The sequence below is a fragment of the Haliaeetus albicilla genome, chromosome 4 (genome assembly GCF_947461875.1).
Source record: "Haliaeetus albicilla chromosome 4, bHalAlb1.1, whole genome shotgun sequence".
Classification (NCBI taxonomy): Eukaryota; Metazoa; Chordata; class Aves; order Accipitriformes; family Accipitridae; genus Haliaeetus; species Haliaeetus albicilla.
Window position 1 is genome coordinate 17,046,256 of NC_091486.1, and position 22,261 is coordinate 17,068,516.

Sequence of the window (22,261 nt, forward strand, 5' to 3'; positions counted from 1 at the left end):
AGAGACTGACATTCCGCATTCTTCTAAAGGACAAAACTCTTAAAAGAGGAATGACACTGTTGTCCCTACAGAGTGTTTTAATATAGTTCTAAGTACAATTCGTGTCTGATTTTGGAAATACAAATACATTTCGAATGGTTAAAAACAAAAATTAAAAAAATATTCTGAACATCAGCCAGCTGAAAATATATTTATCTAGTAAATCATCTCTCAAAGCTTTTATATATTTAATTATTCTAACTAAACATAGTACCCTTAAAAAACAAGTTCATAAAAATGTAGAAATGAAATTGTGGAATAAGATTACTGGGATATATATATATACACACACGCACACATTCAATGCATACACAGAATTACAAGGGGGTTTTGTTTGTTTCTTTACGTTTGGAAGGTTGTTAGACAAACGGAACTAGTAAGCAATGCTCAACTCCTGAGTTCCTCAACCAAGATAACCATAGGCTAATTTTTTAATAATCTTTTTTTTTTTTTTTTTTTAAACACAAGATATTCCATGTAAAGCAGCAACAGCAGTGCAGTTACTGGTAGCAACATCTCAAAAGTAATAAAAAAACCATACATCCAGACAGTAGTACATTGCACACACACGTGATTCTCATACACCCATCAACAATTGGTCAGAGTATTAAATCAGTGTACAAATTAAATATTTCCAAAAATGTGCAAAAAAGTCAACGTTGATAGAAAAAAACACCTTTGTGTACATACATTACAAACTGTGCCCAGCATTCAACTGAGAGTAAAAACATTTACAGTGAGAAACTGATAGATTAAATAGAGAATTTAATGGCTACATAAAAATGTACATTAGATCAAGAGTAAATTTACAAATTTTTATTCATAGCTTCATGAAAACTAAAAGCCTACGTTCCAATTCATCTAAGTCTCCTCCATGTATTTACAGTGATATTCCATTATACGACTCCTGCGAGGTCTGAGATGACAGACGCTATGCTTTAATAAACCGTTCCAATTTTAGGATGACACCACCTTTTTTACTGGTATTAACGAGAGACAAACACTAGGGAACCAACAATCTAATGCCTGTTCAGAAAAGAAAATGCAATCCTTGTTTTTAAATCCACGTTATATAACCTCTGGGGAAAAGGATCGTCTAGTTCTGGGGTAAAAGACATGAAAAACCTCTGAAATATTTCCCATGAATATCCACTCTGGAGTTAAGAGTATCTTTTTCCTTCTCTCTCAACAGCAGACCCTGACCTCCAAATCTCATCGGTGGACTCAACGTAAGGGCTGAACCATGGGTTACAATTTTAATGTGTCTTAATCCAGTTCCTCCCCCTTTAAAATACGTTTATGAACATTAAGACCTAGCCAAAGCATGACTGCTAGCATCGGTGCTTTGAAACACGAGAAACTTCGTTTCCTCCATCCCGTCTACCCCTCCAATATGTACGTGTATATATTGCTAGAGAAAACCCAAGGGTTGCTCCAGCACGCAGGGAGCTGCAGCGTCCTGGGTTCAAGTGACAGGGCCCTGGTATAAAGCTGTACATGAACTCGCACCCCATTCGGGAGCTATCAGTGGCCAACACCTGTGCAGTTTTGAAGTTATGCCAGCTAGAAAGAAAAAGAAACCGTGCAGGCCAGCTGGGGGAAATAAAAAGAGAAAGGAGCTCCTTTGTTTCTGACCAAGGATTTTGATTCAGAAACCGTGGGCTGGCAGCAATTCTGCCTGCCCCCTTTGGTGTGCATTTGTGGCTCCTCCTGAAGGCAGCACCGACACCCCTGTTACTGTGGGTGACGTTTAGGCTGTCACGTCAAGCGGACTGCCTCCCAGCAGCTTTGAAATGCTCTCATTATGGCGCAGAGCGGTTCAGGTCACAAATCCACACATCTTCACGGTGTTCCTTAAATGTCCCAAAACTCAAACCTGGCTATAAAAGTCACCAGGTTTAGTCACCAAGCTTATGCATTACTTTTAGAATGACAACAGTAAGATTAAGGTAGAAAGAGTTTTAAAAAGCAAACTCTTCATTTTAATGCTGGCATGAATTTTGCACATCAAAACAACAACTATAAACACCCAAATCTCTTAAATATGGGCACTGTCTATCACTTTTTACTAGTACCTGCTTTACTCAGTTAGCAATAGCTTACTGATGGATATATACGTTTCTATAAGTAACAGTACTAATCCATGAAACATCACTTTTGGCTATATGTATATGGGGATAGAAAAGCTTTGGTAATTGTACGTGATTTTACACTGCAGACTTGTCATTAACACCAGACAGGAAGTTACCAGCAAGAAGAAATTATACTGGCGGTAATACTTCTGCTTTTCCAGAAACACCATAGGGACTAACATTCAAGCACACAAATTATGCTTTTCTATAGGTGTGACAAAGACTTTCAAGATTAAAAAAGTAAGAAATTGGTTACAAATAACTGTAGATCTGACTAATTTGCTCAAGTCTCTGAAGCTACAGTTAGACATTGCTCCAAGTTGTCTGAAAGAATGGCTTGCTGTACTGCGCTGTACCTACAGGTGCTACAAGGCTTTCAGTCAAGACAACGGCAGGATTAAGATTATCCAAAAGGCACAGGAAAGAATTTCATGGGCACGATGTTAGCTTCACTGAGATATCTGTTGATTTGCTTAGACACATCATATTCCTGTGTGTTGAAAGTAAACAGCTTTTAATACAGTACCACATTTATGAGTGTACCAACTGTAACTTCAAATCCATGAAGAACTCTGCTGCAGTCTCTACAGTAAACCCAGAGTCCAGTACCCACAGCTAGGAAGCTAAATCTCAACTCTTACCAGTACTTCTGTGAGTGCAGAAAAGTCCTTTTCTTGGTATGCACATCAGCGTACCATCTCCAAAACGCAAATACAAAACCTCTATTAGCACACGAAGCCTTCAGGAAGTGCTCCAAAAAGCACCTTTTAAAATTCTCAATTTAAATGTCTGCAGCAGATTATAACTAAAGTATACTTTTCAGTGCAGTTAGACGAATTCTGTTTTCGACACTTTGAAAAAACCCATATTCTAAGACTGTTTTGGTGACATGGAATTGCATGACATATTTCAACATGGTGTTCAAATATGAACAAAATTAAGGCATACAGATAAAAAGGCACTAGCTGAAAAAAACCAACTTTTCATTTTGTTGTACTGAAAGGACTGTTTGGCTACAAATCAAATTGGAAATCAAGTTAAAATTTTAAGACTATTTAAACTGTCAAGAAAAAAAGCCTATGCAGGTTTAACTTTGCAGTTATTAGATCCATACCTTTTTAAGTCCTTGCATGGATATTTCTATCACCCAAATTAAAAAAAAAAAAACTTGCTCTAACATGACTGAAACTTTCAGTTGCACTTGAGCAGGACTGTTAGTTACACCATTAATGTTAATACATGCAACAAACAGAATTACAAAATTCATTAGCAGATAAGTGAGTCCTTTGAAAATATGCATACTCACTGTAAACCTTGATCCTTGTTTTTTGAGAGCATGGCTTCATCATGGCATTTACAGAAAAGCAAAACAACCCTGCAACAGTATTGTTTTCATTGGCATTTTCTAGTAATTGGATTCAACAATTAAGAATAATTCATGATTCTAAAATGCTGGTATTTTTGTTAGTAAGATACTAGAAGTGGTGAGCAGGGATCTTGGCTCTGCAGCCTTCCTCCAATGGAGTTTTAAGCATGCAATTCCATGTGCCCGCTCAAATTCTAGAACTAGGGTTTGTTATCACACCAGTAGTCAATGTTAAGTGTTTTACAGATGTTGTATATGTATACAGAGGTACTATGTTATTTAATGCAGCTTGTTTTACTACATTACCCCAATAGAGAATAAATATTAGCTAACCTTTTGTAAAAGTTTGATTCAGCTTCATAATTATTTCTAACTCAAAACATTTATGCAAATAACCATCTAATTTACTGTAAGTTGCTTAAGTCAGTAGACAAATTCTCCATAGGGTTAAAAAAAAAAAGCTCAAGCCTAATCTTGGTTAAATTAATACGATTTTACTAGAATCACTGGAACTGGCAAATGTCGTCTTCATTTAAGAAGCACTGTTTTTATGTTGGCAGCTTTCTGTTATGTCAAAGAAATTAAGGAAAATGCATTCTGCAAATTCTTTTGTTCCTGGCTCCAAAATGCCTACCGTTGTCATGACTGAATGCTGTTTTTTAGAAAAGGCACAAAAGCAGCAAACTCTATTATTCAGTAATTAAAAATCACAATGAGGAGGTGATATTGCAATATACATGAGCCAGCACTGTTTCACAAAAAGGACACATAATTATAAGAAAACTAGATTCTGAAAGTTTTCAAGCTTCAGAGAGTGCAGTTTTGTTTTAGAATAGTATATTTAAATGTTATGAATGCTACAGATAAACCTGGTTACATTTTCCCTTTAATGTCCTTTTTTGGTAATATAAAATTTCCTTACCTTTTCAGATATCACTGTCCAGTACTGATTTTTATATACATTTTCACCTTGGTTTTGGTACCTTCTTAATCTGTTTGAAATGAATCGTTTCAATTATATGATCTTTAAATTACCTACATAAACTATTAGGCTCTACATTAAACTTCCCATCTCTGCTGTCACTAAATCTTGCTTATAAAGCAAAGGTCCTTTACAGCAGAGTACATACCAATTCTTCTTAAAGGCTGCTTTCATAGCTTTTATCTAGGGACAGACAAGCAAAAAAAAAAAAAAGTCAATACAAGCTGAACTTTCTTTTCAGCCTTCTAAACTTTCTCTGGTCTGATTAGTTCTTCCCATGCTCGGAAAACCTTGCACAGTTGTGTACCCTGACTGAGAAAATTATAGGCTGGGTAAAATATTCACATAAACCGAAGGAAAAAAAAAAAATCGTTCTTACTCCACTACAGGTAAAGTGATTAAGATAGATCCATACTCCTGCTTATGCTCTGGTACAAAATTTGGAAGTTAGCAGAATAAATTCAAAAATCTCATGAGTGAACTACCATGGGAATGGGTAAGCTAATTTTTCTATCTCCACGCACTTCATAATTCTGATAGTTGTCTGAAGATACAAAACAGGTAGAGCCTTGTCAGAGTGGACAAGGTTCACAGTACCAGCCCATTCTGCCTTTACAAAACAACAAAAGCAAGCAATGAATCATCCAAAACAGTATACATTATTTCAGTTCTGTAGTCCAATAGTTTATTTCCAAATGACCTTTTATATTATGTTGTGTTCTTCTACAAAAATATGAGAGTTTGACTTCTCTGTTGTGAAAAGTCAGTTATTCACTACACCTGATCAGTACCTGGACTTTCAATTGAGAAGCAGTATTTCAGAGTTTTACTTTTGCTCTTTTATTATACTCTTTCAGAAATGGAAAAAGTGATTCACGTACTTTTTATAACGGTTATCTGACAAACACCAATCATCTGGATTATCAGGCTGGAGTAATCACGCTTATGTTATTTAATTGCTGGCTCTCATTGCACTTTTGGCCTGTTCTTCATACAATCTTTTGTGCTGTGCCTCCTTGTTCTTGTGGATTCATCATCGCTACCTTATTAAAAATATAACTGGAGTCTTATCTTTCTCAGTGACTTATTCCTGGCATTAAAAGATGTTTAACATTATTTCAGCAATTTTCAACACATCCTAGATGACTGAACTGTGTTACTAAATTTTTTTTAGTGCATAATGGGAATAATTTTGTATTATTCAGGCACTTGATGTTGATATACATTCTATCCTAGTGCCCCTCAACAGCTTTGAAAACTTTATTTCTTATAACTCATTCTGAATTAAGTAACTCATATACTGCACAAGGATTAGTCACTCCCTTTCCCCCTCAGCCATTCATGGGATTGTGGAGGAGAACTGACTCTGAACATCACTTTTTTTTTCTTATCTAAGATAACCACCTCCCTCCCAGCTTATGCAACACAGGTTCTCTTTGGCAGATACAGCAGGAGGCATTCTCCTAACTATTTACATCCAACAGCTGACCCTGGTCTATTATGGAAATTTTCCCCTTGCAGTATAGTAGTTCCTAGGAGTCTGGGTCCATAATCTGTTTACCTGTAATTATTTTCCTATTAAGATAATACACTAGTTCTACACCAAAACCTCTAACTAGTACATCAGTGTTGAGTTCTTTTTTGTTATTTTCTTTTGGTCACATAGAAGTACTGGTTAGACACAGTGCTGTACAAAGAGTTCCAAGTTCTTCCAGCTTTATCATTAATTCTCAGAACTGCATGTTCCAGCTTAAACTGTAAAATCCAGAAACTGATTAAAATGCTAAAATATAGTAAGAACTTAGAACTCTCTGCCACAAGTACCTACAATATAAAGAAGAATCACAGAGAAGTAACCTTCTTGTCCTTTAGCTGCATGTCTATTTTTCCCTGCACCCTGAGTCAGTCAGTGGTGTCAGAAAAAGTCACACAGTTCCTGACTGTCCAAGCGTTTGTCTTTTTTTTTTTTTCCCCTTTAAATAAGGAACAAATATGTACTAAAGTGCTTTATCTACATGAACCACATCAGTACATTATAGAAACAAAAAGTTCTAGTCCTGGTGGGAGCAGGGGAGAGAAGATTCTCATTTTAGATACAAAATTTAGATTGCTTACAATCTAAGTGAAACAAAGATTCAAGAGAATATTCTCTCTTGTCTTTTTTTTCCTTTTTTTGTAAAAAATAAAAATAAAAGTGCAGTCAAATAGAAAATAAATGCAGTAGATGCAAGCTGAGTTGAGGCAGGCTGTTAGTGATAGTGTGCAAACGTGTGTCTTAGCAGTTCATCTGCAAATGGTCGCAGCTTGGCCTCGATAAAAATCCGTTTCAAGAAATCCCGAGCATGGTCGGAGACATGAGGTGGTAGCTGGGGGTTGGTTGGCTGAGTGGCAATTTTAAAGATGGCAGCCATGGCTTCGAACTCTGCCCACGGGGGCTTCTCAGTGAGCATTTCTACCACTGTACAACCTACGCTCCTGAAACAGAGGCAGAAGTGAAATAGCAGGTTACAACAGAGTCATGCCCTTCTAGGAAAACAAGAAATAGCAGAGAGCTACTAAAATACCACATATAAGTAGTGTCCACTTAACTCTACGGAGCAACTTCAATGGAAATAGGTGTTCACAAAAATCGCACATACAGCTCTACACTATCTCCAAGTTACATAAATCACTACCTACATCTTCACTTGATTACTTCACTGGGCCAAAAGCTACAACCTCAGTGAAGAGACAGGTATTTCTCTAGGTATTTCTCAGATACCAACTGCGTTATGGTACTGCCACTATTCAGTGCTCAGCAGGCTGATGCAGGCCACAAATGCTGTGCAGCCCTTGTACCCCAGCTCTTCAGATGCCTGCAGAACTTGAATGCACTTGAAAGCTTTCTTGCTCATTAAGGCCTAATGGAAATACAAAGCAACAGGAATGCTTTGAGTATACTGCATATATTGCTAGCTCATAAGAAATGCACAAATTATCACCAATGTATAATGCACAAACATGACATGGAAGTTAAAAAGTTTAAAACCATACCTCAGTAGTATCCTTTTTTAGTTAAGGATGCTAAAAATATACTTAAGATTGCCAAACAAAATTTTAAGATCCTAAACAATCTCTGTATACAAGCCTATGTTTAAAGGATTTAGGAAGGCAGAAAGGCATGCGTGTGGCCAGAAAAAACTTTGTTCCTTAGTCCTGCAAGATCAGCTTCTTCCAGTAAAAGCAAATGATACTGTGAAATGGATAGGCTGGAATAATTTCCCAGTTTTCAGGAAGTTTTATGGTTTTTCAAGATGCATGCAATAAGTTTTATGGTTAGACAGAGGTACACTCCTTTACACAAGGATTTACTGAATGACAGAAGTCCAACTTCAATATTTTTTTCTTAGTTTTAACCAGGATTTTCTCCATCAAAAAAACATGTATTAACCTTGGTACAAATACTTCAAAGTTGAACAAGTCAACTGCCTGAAATCTATAAGGCTGTCCTACTATTCAAGTATAGCAGAATATTTACTAAGTGATCTGAAGTAGGCTAAATTAATTTCCCTGTCATTCCCTGAAATTAAGAGTACTGCAATTGGTTGGATATAATGTGGTTCCTTTTTAAACACACGAAGTGTTACTACTCCTGCATATCTACTGTTGCCTACCCATTATTCTGGGTGTTCACAGATCACCTGTGGTGCAAGGAATCTAATCGCTAAAATCATCTGTCCATTGTGCTGGAGCTATGTTAGACTATGTCTTATTACACAGTGTATCACAAACATTCATTTTTGAAAGTTACCTTTTCATCTTAATTCTTAAATATTTAATAACAACTTAACCAAATTATTTTTCATACCTCCCATTTAAATCAGGTTAATTCATTCTTATGTGCTCATCTTTTAAAGGGCCAGCGTTTCATTTTCTGCCTTGCATCAAAGGTATTTCAGTGGTAAAATTTCATTACAGGACATTGACTTAACTGATGCTTCAAAGCTTCACATGTTGCTTTCACCCAGCAACTCTCCAGGATTTACAAACAGTCTGATAATCCTCACTTCATGCAAGGTCAGTTCAGAGGATTCTCTTATGTACCCTAAATCGATGGGCTGAGGAATTGCCAAATGAAAAATTCCCAAATTTCAGTGTTACACTCTCCAAACATGACTATAAGTGCTCACGCTTGCCACCTTCTTCAGCTTAAACCCCAGAATGAAACACTCCAATTTCAGATAACAAATACCTACATTGTCGAAAAAGAGCCCATTCCGAAATGAAACCTTTTGGTAGAGAAGTTTTTTTTAACATACCAGATGTCTGCTTTTCTGCCATACCCTTCTCCACTAATAACTTCTGGACTCATCCAGTATGGAGTTCCTGTGACAGACTTCATTCCTGTACCAGAGAGACAGATGGTCTGCAGTCGTTTGCTGGCACCAAAGTCGCCAAGTTTCACATTGCCTGCTGAATCTCGCAGAATATTTGCTCCTGGAAGGAAGGGAATACAGCATTACATTCATGAAAGGCTCATTAACATTTTGGTGTGGAAAACACTAACAAGAGTTTGGATTCAGTGATACCATGCAAGATCAGCCTAGTATTTCAAGTCAAAGAATTTACTTTCTCTGCTCATTCCTATTACCCTATTCCAAGGTTCAGAAAATAACGAATTGTACACACTGGTTTGCATCCTAGGCCTTCTCCAGAAAGTGCCAGTCACTTTGTAAAGCCTTCCTAACGAAATAAGGAATATGCCATACAAGGGAAATAAAAGAAATGGGAAAGAAGTTTCCCCACGACTGAAAACCCCTTCATAGAATATTAAAGCAATATCTCAAACTGTGTTACAGATTTGTTCAAAACACTTATCTGCATAAGCATGTACAAATTGACCGTGATATCTCAACCTTTTTTGGAACAAAACACTATCGATACAAAGCAACAGGAAAATTGTAAACATTTTAGGGAATACAACAGCATTGTGTTCAACACACCTATTTTGCACATCACCATCTTATTACATATTCATAACTTGCTTATGCAGCACTTGCAAGTCAGCTGTATCTATCTGCAAAAAGTAAGTATGTCTGTTTCCTCAAGTTTCCTGGCAGTAAAATCAAAGAATTCTGAGTCATTTGATCAGGCAAGTCACCTCTGCCAGTCATTTCTTGTACTAGTGAAGTGCTGGGTAATTTCCATATAATTGATGAAACAAAACTCTGTAAAAATAAACTTTTGAGTCATGATGCTTTCCTCTGCACATTCTATCTATTTATAATGACATCATCCTTTGATATATTCAAAGCTATTAATACTAAAATAAAATCAGAAAGAAATTTATCATGATTGTTTTGGAGACAGACTATGGAAACATTTTCAGAAGTCTGCTAGAACATCACAAAGATGCTTCTTTTCCCCCCCTCAGGTTACAACAGTGACAAGAATAAACGAGGGAAAGCAATTTCATTGATTTTAAGTCAGTATTTTGGCATTTTAGACTTAATTACATTTTAGCACTTCACACAAGACTGGAAAAGAATCTGTAGTAAAGAGCACTGAACTGTGCACAAAACTACCATTACCTTTAATATCTCGATGGACAATCATATTACTGTGCAAATAGTGAACTCCTTCCAAAATCTGCCGCGTATATTTACGAGTCACATTTTCTGTGAGTGCTCCATATGATTTCAATTGGTCTTTGATGGAACCCTACGGCAAACATGAAGTATAAAACACTAACATTGCTAGAATCACAAGTGGGCTAATACTACAGTTGAATTTCAATGAAATTTATGCCTGAAATGTAGACATTTAAAGTTGCAATACTTCTCTAGATCAACTTAAAAGCACAGATACAGTTTTACTTCCACTGAGAAAAATAAAAACTTTGACAAAAGAAAGGCTGGACAGAGAAGTCATATACTGAAATGTTAAGCTATTAACTCTAAAACTGTCAAGCAGCTGAATACTTCCAGTGTCACGTACAGAAAAAGAACAGCAGTACTTTCACTCAAACAGCAGTCTCAGACTCACATTGGACAAGACATATGCCGTTTACCCTGGTTAGTTTATACTCAGGAAAAAAAAAGGGTGTCAAGAAAAAACCCACCACATGCTGGAGGATGGTGCTTTATGAAAAATTAAGAGGTAAACAAATCTTGGCTTAAAATAACATTAAATCAAAATTTCATAATTTTCTAACTATTTTTGTATAACTTGGCTTTGTCACACAAACTGCTAAGATTACTTCTGTGACACTGTCCGCCAAATCTCAGAAAAATTCAAGAAGCCCCCCAAAACAAAGCCCAGAACTCACCTAAAAAAACAAAGAAACAAACAAAAAACCACCACCAACAACAAAAACACACCCACACACCGCTTTTCTTCTGTGGAGTCTCACAGTAAAGTAGAATGCTGTAACTATTCAGATATACAGAGCCTGTGTTTTTACACAAGCACATTTTACTTCGTTCTGCTGACCCCACTTGGTGAGAAAAATGAAAATCCACAGTTTTCTGACCTTATCATACTTCTTAACAAAACAGTAGAAGAACAGTTCAGCATGTACCTAGGTGCCACACAAAAAACAAGCACCAAGATTATTTTCTGTGTGCACTTATTCCCACACCCATCTTAGCTACTTCTTGTTTTCCTGCAATAATTGAGCAGTTGTGATGGTGAGTATGCAAGCTGACAAGCTGAAGTGTGGCAAAAAGAAACATTAAAATTCAGGACAATTCAAGAGTTTACTAATGATAATATTGTCTTTTCAAAGACATTGCCAGAATGGAATGCAAAGAACTTTTGTATAAACCACTGCAATTCTGAAAACCCGAACAAGCAATGGAGAAGAGAGGCTGCTGTAAGCACTTGTCAGTGGTAGTGTTTTTAACTTGGACATTTCTTTAGTATCTGTGCACACTTCCACAAAAGCTGTCTATGTGGGTGCTCATCATATTGCATAGAAAAGCTGGTTGAAGTGGACTGGCTCTCTTGCTTACCCCAGGCATATATTCCATGAATATAGAGAGAGTTCTTTCTGGTGGATCTCTCAAGAAGCCATAATACTGAACAATTCTTTCATGCAGCAGATTTTTCAGCAACTGAATCTCACATTCAAGTGCATTTACTTCCTAAAAGGAAAAAACAGAGAAGATTTACCACACTTGATGTAGTAATAATAATGTTTTGGATTTGGATTTTTTAAAAGCAGGACCGTATGTACATATTAAAGGGTTATGTAAACTAAGTAACAAAATACTCTTGTAGCTTATGTAAAGTTTATACATTTTATAACAAGAAAATATCATCATTAGATTGACGGAAGTAAAAAAAACTATGCCTTTTCTATAAATTGAATTTGGGATGATTTTGCTGTTATACTCTTATTTTGAGATTATGTTTGTTTCAGAGCACAGCGGATATCAGTATGTATATGAAGTCAGTGATCAATATGCAACATGTCACAAGCCTCCAACTGGGTAAATAAATGAATCAATCTTTAAACCTTTGTAGTGGAATAATTAGCATTAATTCTTAACTTTTCCAGGATGACAGTTTACACTTTAAAAATGCCTTCAAGGACCACTTAATATTTTAATAATGAAATACAACAAAGAAAATCATTAACAGATATGGTGCTTTCTCTAGAGCTATCCGAAATACTAAAAATTTTGCAAACGGGAAGTAAGATATTTTGAAACAGACTGTACAGTAAGATGCCGGAAAAATACTAATCCACCAATTCAAACTTGACTGGAGTCCAAATTTCACCTAGACGTCTTTCATCAAAGCTTACTGTTTATCCATCACAGGCTATTACTGATACCCTCACACTTCTGAGGTTAGAAGGAAAAGAGATTTTTTGACACCGAGAGGCACACATGACAAAATGCTATGGCAAGTGAGGTCACAAAACTGTTGCTACAGGAGACACTACAGTATTTTATATTTAACATTTCCAAAGCATAATCAGTTTTCTATTACATTTTAAAGAAGTAGCAACAACAACTACACTAGAAATCTACAGCACAAGTGATCTTGGCTTTTTTCCTTGATCCTACATCACTAGTAGCAGCAACTATAACTGGTGGCCACTCAATTCTGCAATCATGCTTACACCCATTGTTTCCCCGGCCTTGCTCCCCACAGTGCAGAATGCAGTCCTAATGCAGAAAAGTAATATTTCTTTTTCCATCCTGTAAAAAGCAGCAAGTATGGTTTGGGAAAAAAGAAATATAAAATCAGTGCTACTTTTAAATAGTTTCTCTCCTCAAGTGTCCAGTAATTAAAGAAGGATAAGTTCAGTTTTAGAAAAGAGAACGAACTGACAATGAAACATCTGCTCTTCAGACAGACATGCAGCGAATAACAGTAGCTAGCCCTGATGCCCAAAGTTTGTTTGTTTTTTTAAACACACCCCTCCCCCCCGCCAAGATTAAAAAAAAAGATAAGAATTTCAAACTCGCTTCATAGCCAAACAAAATATCCTTGAGAATTTATTTTCAGGAACACTTAAATTAGTACAGATTTTTCTGTTTATAAATGCAATTTGTTCTAATTCCTATAAGTATAAATAATTATCTATTTTAGAGAACACTTCATAATGGATTATTTAATTTTAGAGACTGAGACCGCACCAAATTAAGTTACATGTTCACTGCCTAAAGGTATGTCTCAAAATTAAAAAAATGGGATGTAACATTAAAATCAGGTAAACAAACTAATTCTCTCAGGTACTAATAAACCAGGATTCCTAACAAGGACCTGAAAACACAACATATTTTAAAACATCGGAACATCAGTCTAGTCTAGAACACACCAATTCAGCAGAAGCCCTTTACAAACTCTCTCTTTTGTATCACTTACCTTGCTGGTTTCTGGACTATCAGGATCAAACTGAACTTGTTTAACAGCTAGTTCTCTTCCGGTATCAGCATCATAACACAGATATACTCTGCCAAATGCACCTTGACCCAGCAGTTTACCAAGTCTCCAGTTAGTTGGAGCTCGTGGTGCTGAAAATATAAGTATGTTTTGGTTTTCAAATGAGCTTGTTATTCAGCTGATCGAGAAAAACTGGAATACACAGAAAATAATTTTTTAAAAGACTACGTTTTTCAACAACAGAGACTATGCGTCCTAAACCTCCCCATTTAAGTTACAAAGATCAATAAAACTTCCTGTAAGATGGAAAATATGAACTACTTAAATTTATTCACAAACTAATTTGTGGTGGAGATAGACATACTTAAAACAACTAGCAACAGCTAATCTGAAAAACAGAAAAAGCATGTTAAACAAACTTAATAAAATTTTTTCAAAAAATCGAGGCATGATTAAACTGTTCCAGCTACTGAAGTCATCATGAACTATATTTGCTCCTGAAATGCCACCACAGATATAAAACAGTACCACTTAAGGTCTATAAGTTATCAGAGAACTTGACCAACATCTGCAAAAATAAATAGTAACTACAACCTACATAACCCTTCTCGAGTCCTCAAGAGCCTAACAAATAATCAAAAATATTTTTACAGTGTTTTGTTATCACAGATGCAAATTCCATGTGAAAATGTAGATGAAGGTTGGCACAGTAAGCAATGAAAAATCTGATGAGCATATAGTCTTGACTTTTTCCTATCAGAGAGATAAAAACATTATTCAATTGCATGTATTTTGATGACACGCTTAGTTTTGACATGATATACTTGAAAGGTAAAGAGTTTTACAGTGGAGTTCACAAAATGCCTTAACTTACAGCGACTGGGTGGGCTAATGTCCATGACTGACAAGGTAGGATTGTCTATGTCACTTCCCCTCCTCCTCATTCGGTTATCTTCATATTCCGGCGTAAAGACACTGCTTCCACTACTGGTGCTCAGTGAGTGATCAGTGGGACTGAAACTAACTGGTGATCGGAAGCTGTTTCCCTGAGTCCTTCTGGCTCTTGGAAAAGTTTTACGACCTACAATGATATACAAAGAATACTAATGTTGCACTACAAAAAATACTGCCATGCAATGTGTATATGCAAAGACTTTATGAATTCCACATAATGTAGTTATCTTCCACAGCATATGATATGATGTAATGGTCATGACATTTACTGGTTCAACTTTCCACCTAGAAGAAAACAAACATTCATCACAGATGTGTGTAAGCATTAGACTGAATCAAAAACTGGTTCACTTTAAAGTGACCAAAATTGGGACCAAATTCTGGAACTGTTCTGAAATGTAATCGACATACTTCAGAAACCTAGAGGACTGTGAGAGGAGAAAGGAAAATGCCCTGCCTCTACTCTTGTTCCTCTATTAAGGTGTAAATACCAAATTTCTGATAAATAGAAGAGCAAGAGATATGTTTACATTCCAGTGGTGCCCATGCTGGCATCTTCATCCTGTAAACTAATAAGAATTGAATGCAGAGAAAGACCTACACATGGAATCAACAGGGAGACCACAAAAAATAAAAAATAATAATAATTAAAAAAAAAATAAATCACAAACAATACAAAATTCAGAGATGGCTACAGCATTAGAATAAAAAAAAGGCATTGATCTTCAAAAAGGTTAATTACAACCAGATGACTAACAAAATTCATGTTAATATATTTAGATAACATGAACATTTTTAGGTCAGCATAGCTTGATGAAGTTTCATCCTACAGAACTCAGAAATAGCTGAAGGAGTCTCTGATTCATTAGGTACTACACTGGAGAAGGAGTTCCCAGGGGACTGAAGAAGGCAGATAAAGTATCTTTGAAAAAGTAGACTCAGATTTATATACTAGCCTGGCCAATTTAAATTCCAAGAATGATAGGCAAACAAACAGCTAAGCAGTTTTATCACTGAGAGGATAATAAGGTAGTAAACAAAAGTCGTAACTGGTTTGTCACATGTAGCTAATCCAATTTCCCTATTTCATTGGGACATATTCATAAGCTAACTACTGAAGTGTTGCACAGACCAACTTCCTATGTAGACTATGCCCAGGACAGATTCAGAGCAATTAATGGTGATTTCTCATCACCTTCAGTCCACTTCCATACACTATTTTAACAGATGATGTATATATGATGGAACGTAATACACTGATATTGCAGATGACATCAAGTTAATTGTCACTGGTCCGTTTAAAGATAAAAATCAAAATTCACAATGATATTAGTAAATTGGAGAAGATTCAGAAATCAACAAGACGAAATTCAGTAAGGAAGTACAACATACTTAAAGAGAAATCAAATCCACAAACCACAAAGTGTAAAGTAATTGGTTGGCTAAAAGTCATGTAGAAAAGGATACAGGAACCACAGACTGAACAGCAGTAGCAGTCAGTATGGTGACCATGAAAAAAAGTAGTGTGTCATTGTGGAATGTATTAGCATGTATTAGGGGGTTTGCATGGCAAGGTTTTGGTAGCAGGGAGGTTACAGGGGTGGCTTCTGTGAGAAGCTGCCAGAAGCTTCCCCTGTGTCTGACAGAGCCAATGCCAGCCGGCTCCAAGACGGACCCACCGCTGGCCAAGGCTGAGCCCATCAGCAACAGTGGTAACGCCTCTGGGATAATATGCTTAAAAAGGGGAAAAAAACCCACATAACAGCAACTTCAGCTGAAGAAAGGAGTGAGAATATATGAGACAAACAACCCTGCAGACACCAAGGTCAGTGAAGAAGGAGGGGGAGGAGATAGTCCAGGCACCAGAGCAGAGATTCCCCTGCAGCCCGTGATGAAGACCATGGTGAGGCAGGCTGTCCCCCTGCAGTCCAGGGAGGTCCATGGTGGAGCAGATATCCACCTGCAGCCCAGGGAGGACCCCACACTGGAGCAGGTGGGTGCCCGAAGGAGACTGTGACCCTGTGGGAAGCCCACACTGGAGCAGGCTCCTGGCAGGACCTGTGGCCCTGTGGAGAGAGGAGCCCACGCTGGAACAGGTTTTCTGGCGGAACTTGTGAACCCACAGGGGTCCCACGCTGGAGCAGTCTGTGCCTGAACGACTGCACCCCGTGGAAGGGACCCACGCTGGAGCAGTTTGTGAAGAACTGCAGCCTGTGGGAAGGACCCACCTTGGAGAAGTTCTTGGAGAACTGTCTCCTGTGGGAGGGACTCCACACTGGAGCAGGGGAAGAGTGTGAGGAGTCCTGCCCCTGAGGAGGAAGGAGCAGCAGAGGCAACGTGTGATGCAACCCCCATTCAAAGTCCTCCTGTGCCACTGGCAGGGAGGAGGTAGAGGAAATCAGAAGTAAAGTTAAGCCCAGGTAAGAAAGGAGGTGTTTTAAGATTTGGTTTTATTTCTCATTACCCTACTCCAGTTGATTGGCAATAAATTAGGTTAATTTTCCCCAAGTTGAGTCTGTTTCGCCATGACGGTAATTGCTGAGTGATCTCTCCCTGTCCTTATCTTGACCCACAAGCCTTTCATTATATTTTCTCTCCCCTGTCCAGCTAAGCAGGGGGAGTGATAGAGCAACTTTGCTGGGCACGTGGCATCCGGCCAGGGTCAACCCGCCACAGTTACATACCGAGTTATGGTTATATCCTATGTTATACATGAAGTGGCCATGAGAAAAGCCTCAGCTAGAGTACTCTAGTGAGTTTTGGCCACCACAAGAATGGAGAAGACACTGCAAAAAAATATGAGGCTTGCAAAAATGTCTGAGGTAAGACTTAAGGCTTGAAAGAAAACTAATGAGAGAAAACAGATGCATGTGTGATGTAGTTTTATATATGGGCAGTGACCAATTTTTCACTATGTTAAAACAGAGTAACTAGTTACTAGTTTCATTTGCAGAAAAAATTATTTAGAAGACATAAAAAGGTAAGTTATAAGATAAGCTATCTTCAAAATTAGTTACATAAAGAAAATGAGTATCTCTTTATCTAAAGTCAATTTAGAGTTTACTTAAAAGTCAGTGTGACAGATCTTTGCCTCTTTAATCTTGCCTTAGAGCAAGGGACTGGACCGAAGCTGCCTTGCAGTCCTTCAATTTGGTATTTCTGTGATTTCTGTAACAGAATTCCATTTATTCCTGTGCTCATTCCATACTGCAAATGAAACCATCTGGTCTTTGGAGAAATTTCTTCTTAACACTTCTCAACTAGTGCTTGACACACCCTTAAGTCATACAATCCTTCAGCTGCTTCTCTTTCCTTCCTTTGGAAATTTAACATGGGTTAAATTTACAACAATGTTACTACTGTCCAAATCAATTTTGTGGCCACATCAGCAGGTGCTGTCTTGCATTCCAACAATTGATTTCACCAGCTAATTGTTAATTCTTGATTTAAATCACTGCTCTTGAATTTTATGTAATCTTTTAATCTGAGAAACTGTTAATAGGAACTCCACTGTATGTGGGTTTTTTTTAAGCAAAACAAGAAATGACAAACTGACATACCCAGTTTGGATAGAAAAGGGTCACAAAGGTCAAAAGCTTATACTGGATGACTTGTGCATGGCCAAAGATAGAGAACATTTTCATAGCTGTGCATATGAGTCATGAATTCCGTAATCCATAACTTTACCAGAGGTAAGACTGCTCAGCAGCTCTATCAATCATTAGAAATTTAGCTAGTGAGTTTGGGGAAAGAAGTTAAGCTTTCAATTTCTTCAATATTTTAATTAAATAAGGTTTTGCAATCTAAAATTTCTTCTTCACTTTTTAAGAAAATAAAACCTATTAATAAAGTAGAACTCTTGCAGTATTCGCACTTACCGTCATTGTAGTCTTGTTGATGATATGAAATATGGTATCTTCGGGGATAAGTCCCCCCCTTTCCAAATTTCTCAAATATTGGGATATCATACTCTACTAGAAAATAAAAAGATATATGTCAAAATTTAAAATGTGACAAAAGCACATTAAATTAATCAGTTTAGTATTATAAACTTAAACACGGGGGAACATACCAGTTGCTTGAAGTTGAAGCATCAGAGCAAAAAAGGTAATAGAACAAAAGCCACAAATCTAACAAATCACAAGAACTAAAAGGACATTCAGCTAAAAGTTCCAAAGGATCAAGAATTCAATAGCTCAAGTGGTTTGTAACCTCTTGCTTAAAGGAATGTCAGAGGACTGCAGCATGCCTAATTACTTGTTTTAAAAATAGTTTCTAGAGGAAAATTGGCAGAAACTATATTACAAAGAATAAAATTTAAAGATGCATAAATATGAAAAATTGGTGAATGAGTCAACACAGCTTGGATTACTAAAAATGTTAAATAGGTCTTCTTTTAAAAATTATTGAAGGAGAAAAGTATTCATAAGATAAAGGGAAAAGTCCTTCATGCATGCAGTAACTGGTTAAAGGGTAAGTACATAAGATGGGAATAAATGGTCAACAGTTCCACAAGAATGTGGGCTACAACTCATGCAGTTTAATTATGCATGAATTCTCTGGACAGAACAATGAATAGTGAGGTGACAAAATCATTTTGAGAAATAAGGCCAACAGAAGAATTGCAAAAAGCGCTTAAGAGTCTACGTGACTGGATGTTAAAATGGCAGATGAAATTCAGTGTAGGCTAGTGTAAAGGTCTGTGATAGAGAGTTCCAATAAAGCAGCAGCTGAACTCTCTGTATTGGCTAAGAAGCAAATTAAATGCTATAAATCATTAAGACATACTGAACAAAGTTTTGGTCTACTCCATTTCAAAGGATTTAGTGAAACTGGAAAAGATTTAGAAGTACACAGATGATCAAAGACACAAAATTGCTTCTCCATAAGGAATGTAGGCCTCTATAGACCAGAAAAGCAACAGCTCAAAGGGAGACATAAAGAGGTCTATAAAAAAAAAGAAAAAAAAATAATCACAAAGGGCATACTTCTTCATAAAACACAGTAAGTTGCACAACTTTTTGTCACAACATACTGTTGATACTAAAAAAGTTTATACAAGTTGAAATAGGGACTGGAAAAATTTGTGGAAGGAAAAAAAATAATCCATCACATCACAGAAATGCATCTTGCATTTGCAGAACCCTTAAGCTATACATGACTAGGAATGTATTCTGAGGAAGGAATACCACATGCTCCTCTATAGAAGCGTGGTACTGGTTGTGACAGGAGGAAAGACTAGGCCAGATGGACATTTTTTCTGACGCTATATACTATTCTGTTTTTGTTACACATCAAATCATGAGAATAAATATTGAATATGGAATTAATGATTGCTGTCTATCCCATCATCAAAATACCAGAGCATCCCACAGGAAAAAAACAGAAAAAATATTGCAAGATCATCTTATTAGAAAAGTAACTGTAATAAACATACACAAGTAAACTATATTACGATTACCAAAGGCAAACTAATTTCTGACATTTCCAACTTTTTTGGTATTTATCTCTGCCGCCTAAAAGTTTCTTATACATAGTTTTAGTTTTATTTTCATTTAAAAGTGGTGCAATCTGTTAAACAGCCTAGAATCCTTAAAAGAAAAAACCACGCCATCACAAGGTTATCTGGATAAAGCTTTATAAACAAAATAAAAATAAGCCTTAAAGTATATACTAGACCAAAAAACACAGAACACCCCAGCTTCACTGGAAGCTAATTATTGTTCAACAGCAAAATTCTGTAGAGGCATGTCTGTGAGAGACACTTCAAAGCACTTTAAAGGTTACCCATTGCACTTCGTATCCTGAAACATGCACAACTTGGATTCAAGCCAGAGTATCATATGAAAACATTAGTAGTGATGATTAATTTATAGGCACAGCACGCAGTTCTCCTTCATTCTTTCACTTTGCAGAGCTTTCAGTTACAGAAGTCACGAGCACTTCAAAGTGATCCTCATTTCGCACAAGAGAAAATGAAGGCTCCATGTACTGGGTTTGGCTGGGATAGAGTTAATTTTCTTCAAAGTAGCTAGTATGGTGTTATGTTTTGGATTTGTGACCAAAACAGTATTGATAACATAGGAATGTTTTAGTTGAAGCTGAACTGTGTTTACACAGCATGAAGGCTTTTTTTGTTTCTCACACTGCCATGCCAGCTAGTAGGCTGGGGGTGCACAAGAAGTTGGGAAGGGACACAGCTGGGACAGCTGACAAAAGGAATATCCCATACCATATGAGGTTGTGCTCAGCAATAAAAGCTGGGAGAAAGGAGGAGGAAGGGAGGACATTCGGAGTTATGGCATTTGTCTTCTCAGGTAACTGTTACGTGTGATGAACTCCTGCTTCCCTGGAAATGGCTAAATGTCTGCCTGCTGACAGGAAGTAGTGAATGAATTCCTTATTTTGCTTTGCTTGCATAGGCAGCTTTTGCTTTACCTATTAAACCGTCTTTACTCAACTCACATGTTTTCTCACTTCTACCCTCCTTGTTCTCTCATCCATCCCACTGCGGGGGAGTGAGCAAGCAGCTGTGTGGTGCTTAGTTGCCTACTGGGGTTAAACCACAACACTTCAAAAATTCAATAAATTAACAAAGGTTATGTGCCAACTTAGAGATGGATACTACGGTCCAGTCTAACAAACTGTTGTGTGCCCCTATCCACTGCATCATTTGTTCTTTTCAGAGAAGCAGGTAAGTTATACTATGCACGCTAACAGTGGTGTTACACATGACAATCTAGAAAACATTTGGAAGATCTTATGTTTCATTGTATCTTTTACTGTGTGCATTTGGATTGGATTTTGTTGCTTTCTTTTCTCCTACCCTATTAAGTTTGTGTAGTACAATACCTCTCAGTGTGAACTTCCCTTCTAAGCCCTACTATTTGCAAGAGGAAGAGTTCTGGAAAGCTAGTATGTCCAGTGATTTTTGCCTACCTGAGAATTCCTGATGATTATCTGGATAGCTCTGTGCTCTTGGCATCCGAGATTTGGGATAGTTGTCTCTGGAAGTGTAAAAACATACAGCATCTAAAACCTGCTGTTAATCTAGTACTTAAACATTTAATCTTACTGTCTCACAATTCCTTATGACTGATGAAAAGTTATTGCTATACAAGTTGCTGCACCAGTTTACAAATGTGGAACCCAATTTTGAAAATCAAATCTAGTAGGTATCAATAACAATTCAAGATCAGTAACAATGGAAAAGCTTGCTTATTGAGCTTAATGTAGTAAGAAAGCAACACGCTGTTAATGAGCAATGATATTAGTAAAAACATGAATTATCACAAGTAAAGCCACAAAGGAGCCCTGTTATGTTTAATACCTTTATGGCTAAACACACAGGTTTACAGACTGGCAAAAATCTCTTAAATAGCCTATAAAAACTCTTGAGGAAATTTAACCAAAGAAATGTAGAACCTTTTAGTGTCTCAAAATATTTCCCCTTCTCTCCAGGAAAGTCATAGGATTAAGAGAGTAATTTTATTGAGTTATAGAATGATGAAGAATTTTTTGGTTCTTACACAATCACATTGTTTCTTACCTACAGTTGGTATGTAACTCCCAGCCACCAAAAGGAATGGATGGGATTGCCAGTCAGAGAGACCGATTACAGTATATTTCAGTATATTTCCATAAACATACCAAAACAATGTCCTCCTCTTTCTGGTAAGAATTTCTCTAATGGGTAACAGAAGCTAAATGGAGACACAAAACCTACATCTTTGTAGGAAATATTTGAATGAAGAAGGGAAAAAAAAAAAAGGAAAACAATCTAAGTAGAGGTGACAAATGAAGTAAATAAAAAACAACCAAAAGAAGTTTTGAAGAAGAAACATGAGTTGAATTAAGATTGCTTTGTTTCCCCTTATTCCACTTACCCCTACCCAATAAAAAAATAAAAAT

The 22,261-nt window shown here is 36.9% G+C and overlaps 1 protein-coding gene across 2 annotated transcripts in view; it reads right to left on the bottom strand.

Moving 5' to 3' along the window:
* Positions 1-463: 463 nt before the first annotated feature.
* The window catches only part of MAP3K2 (mitogen-activated protein kinase kinase kinase 2), a 57,250-nt gene continuing 35,452 nt past the window's right edge, over positions 464-22,261 (bottom strand). Inside the window, exons 10-17 of one of the 2 annotated variants that reach the window (XM_069781086.1) lie at positions 21,290-21,357; positions 18,229-18,321; positions 14,271-14,477; positions 13,379-13,527; positions 11,512-11,643; positions 10,090-10,219; positions 8,818-8,995; positions 464-6,994 (exon numbers count right to left, since the gene is read on the bottom strand). In XM_069781086.1, the coding sequence (XP_069637187.1) occupies positions 6,769-6,994; positions 8,818-8,995; positions 10,090-10,219; positions 11,512-11,643; positions 13,379-13,527; positions 14,271-14,477; positions 18,229-18,321; positions 21,290-21,357 (1,183 nt within the window). In that variant the 3' untranslated portion in view covers positions 464-6,768. Of the gene's footprint in view, positions 6,995-8,817; positions 8,996-10,089; positions 10,220-11,511; positions 11,644-13,378; positions 13,528-14,270; positions 14,478-18,228; positions 18,325-21,289; positions 21,358-22,261 lie in introns of both variants that reach the window. The other variant, XM_069781085.1, reaches the window with a different exon arrangement.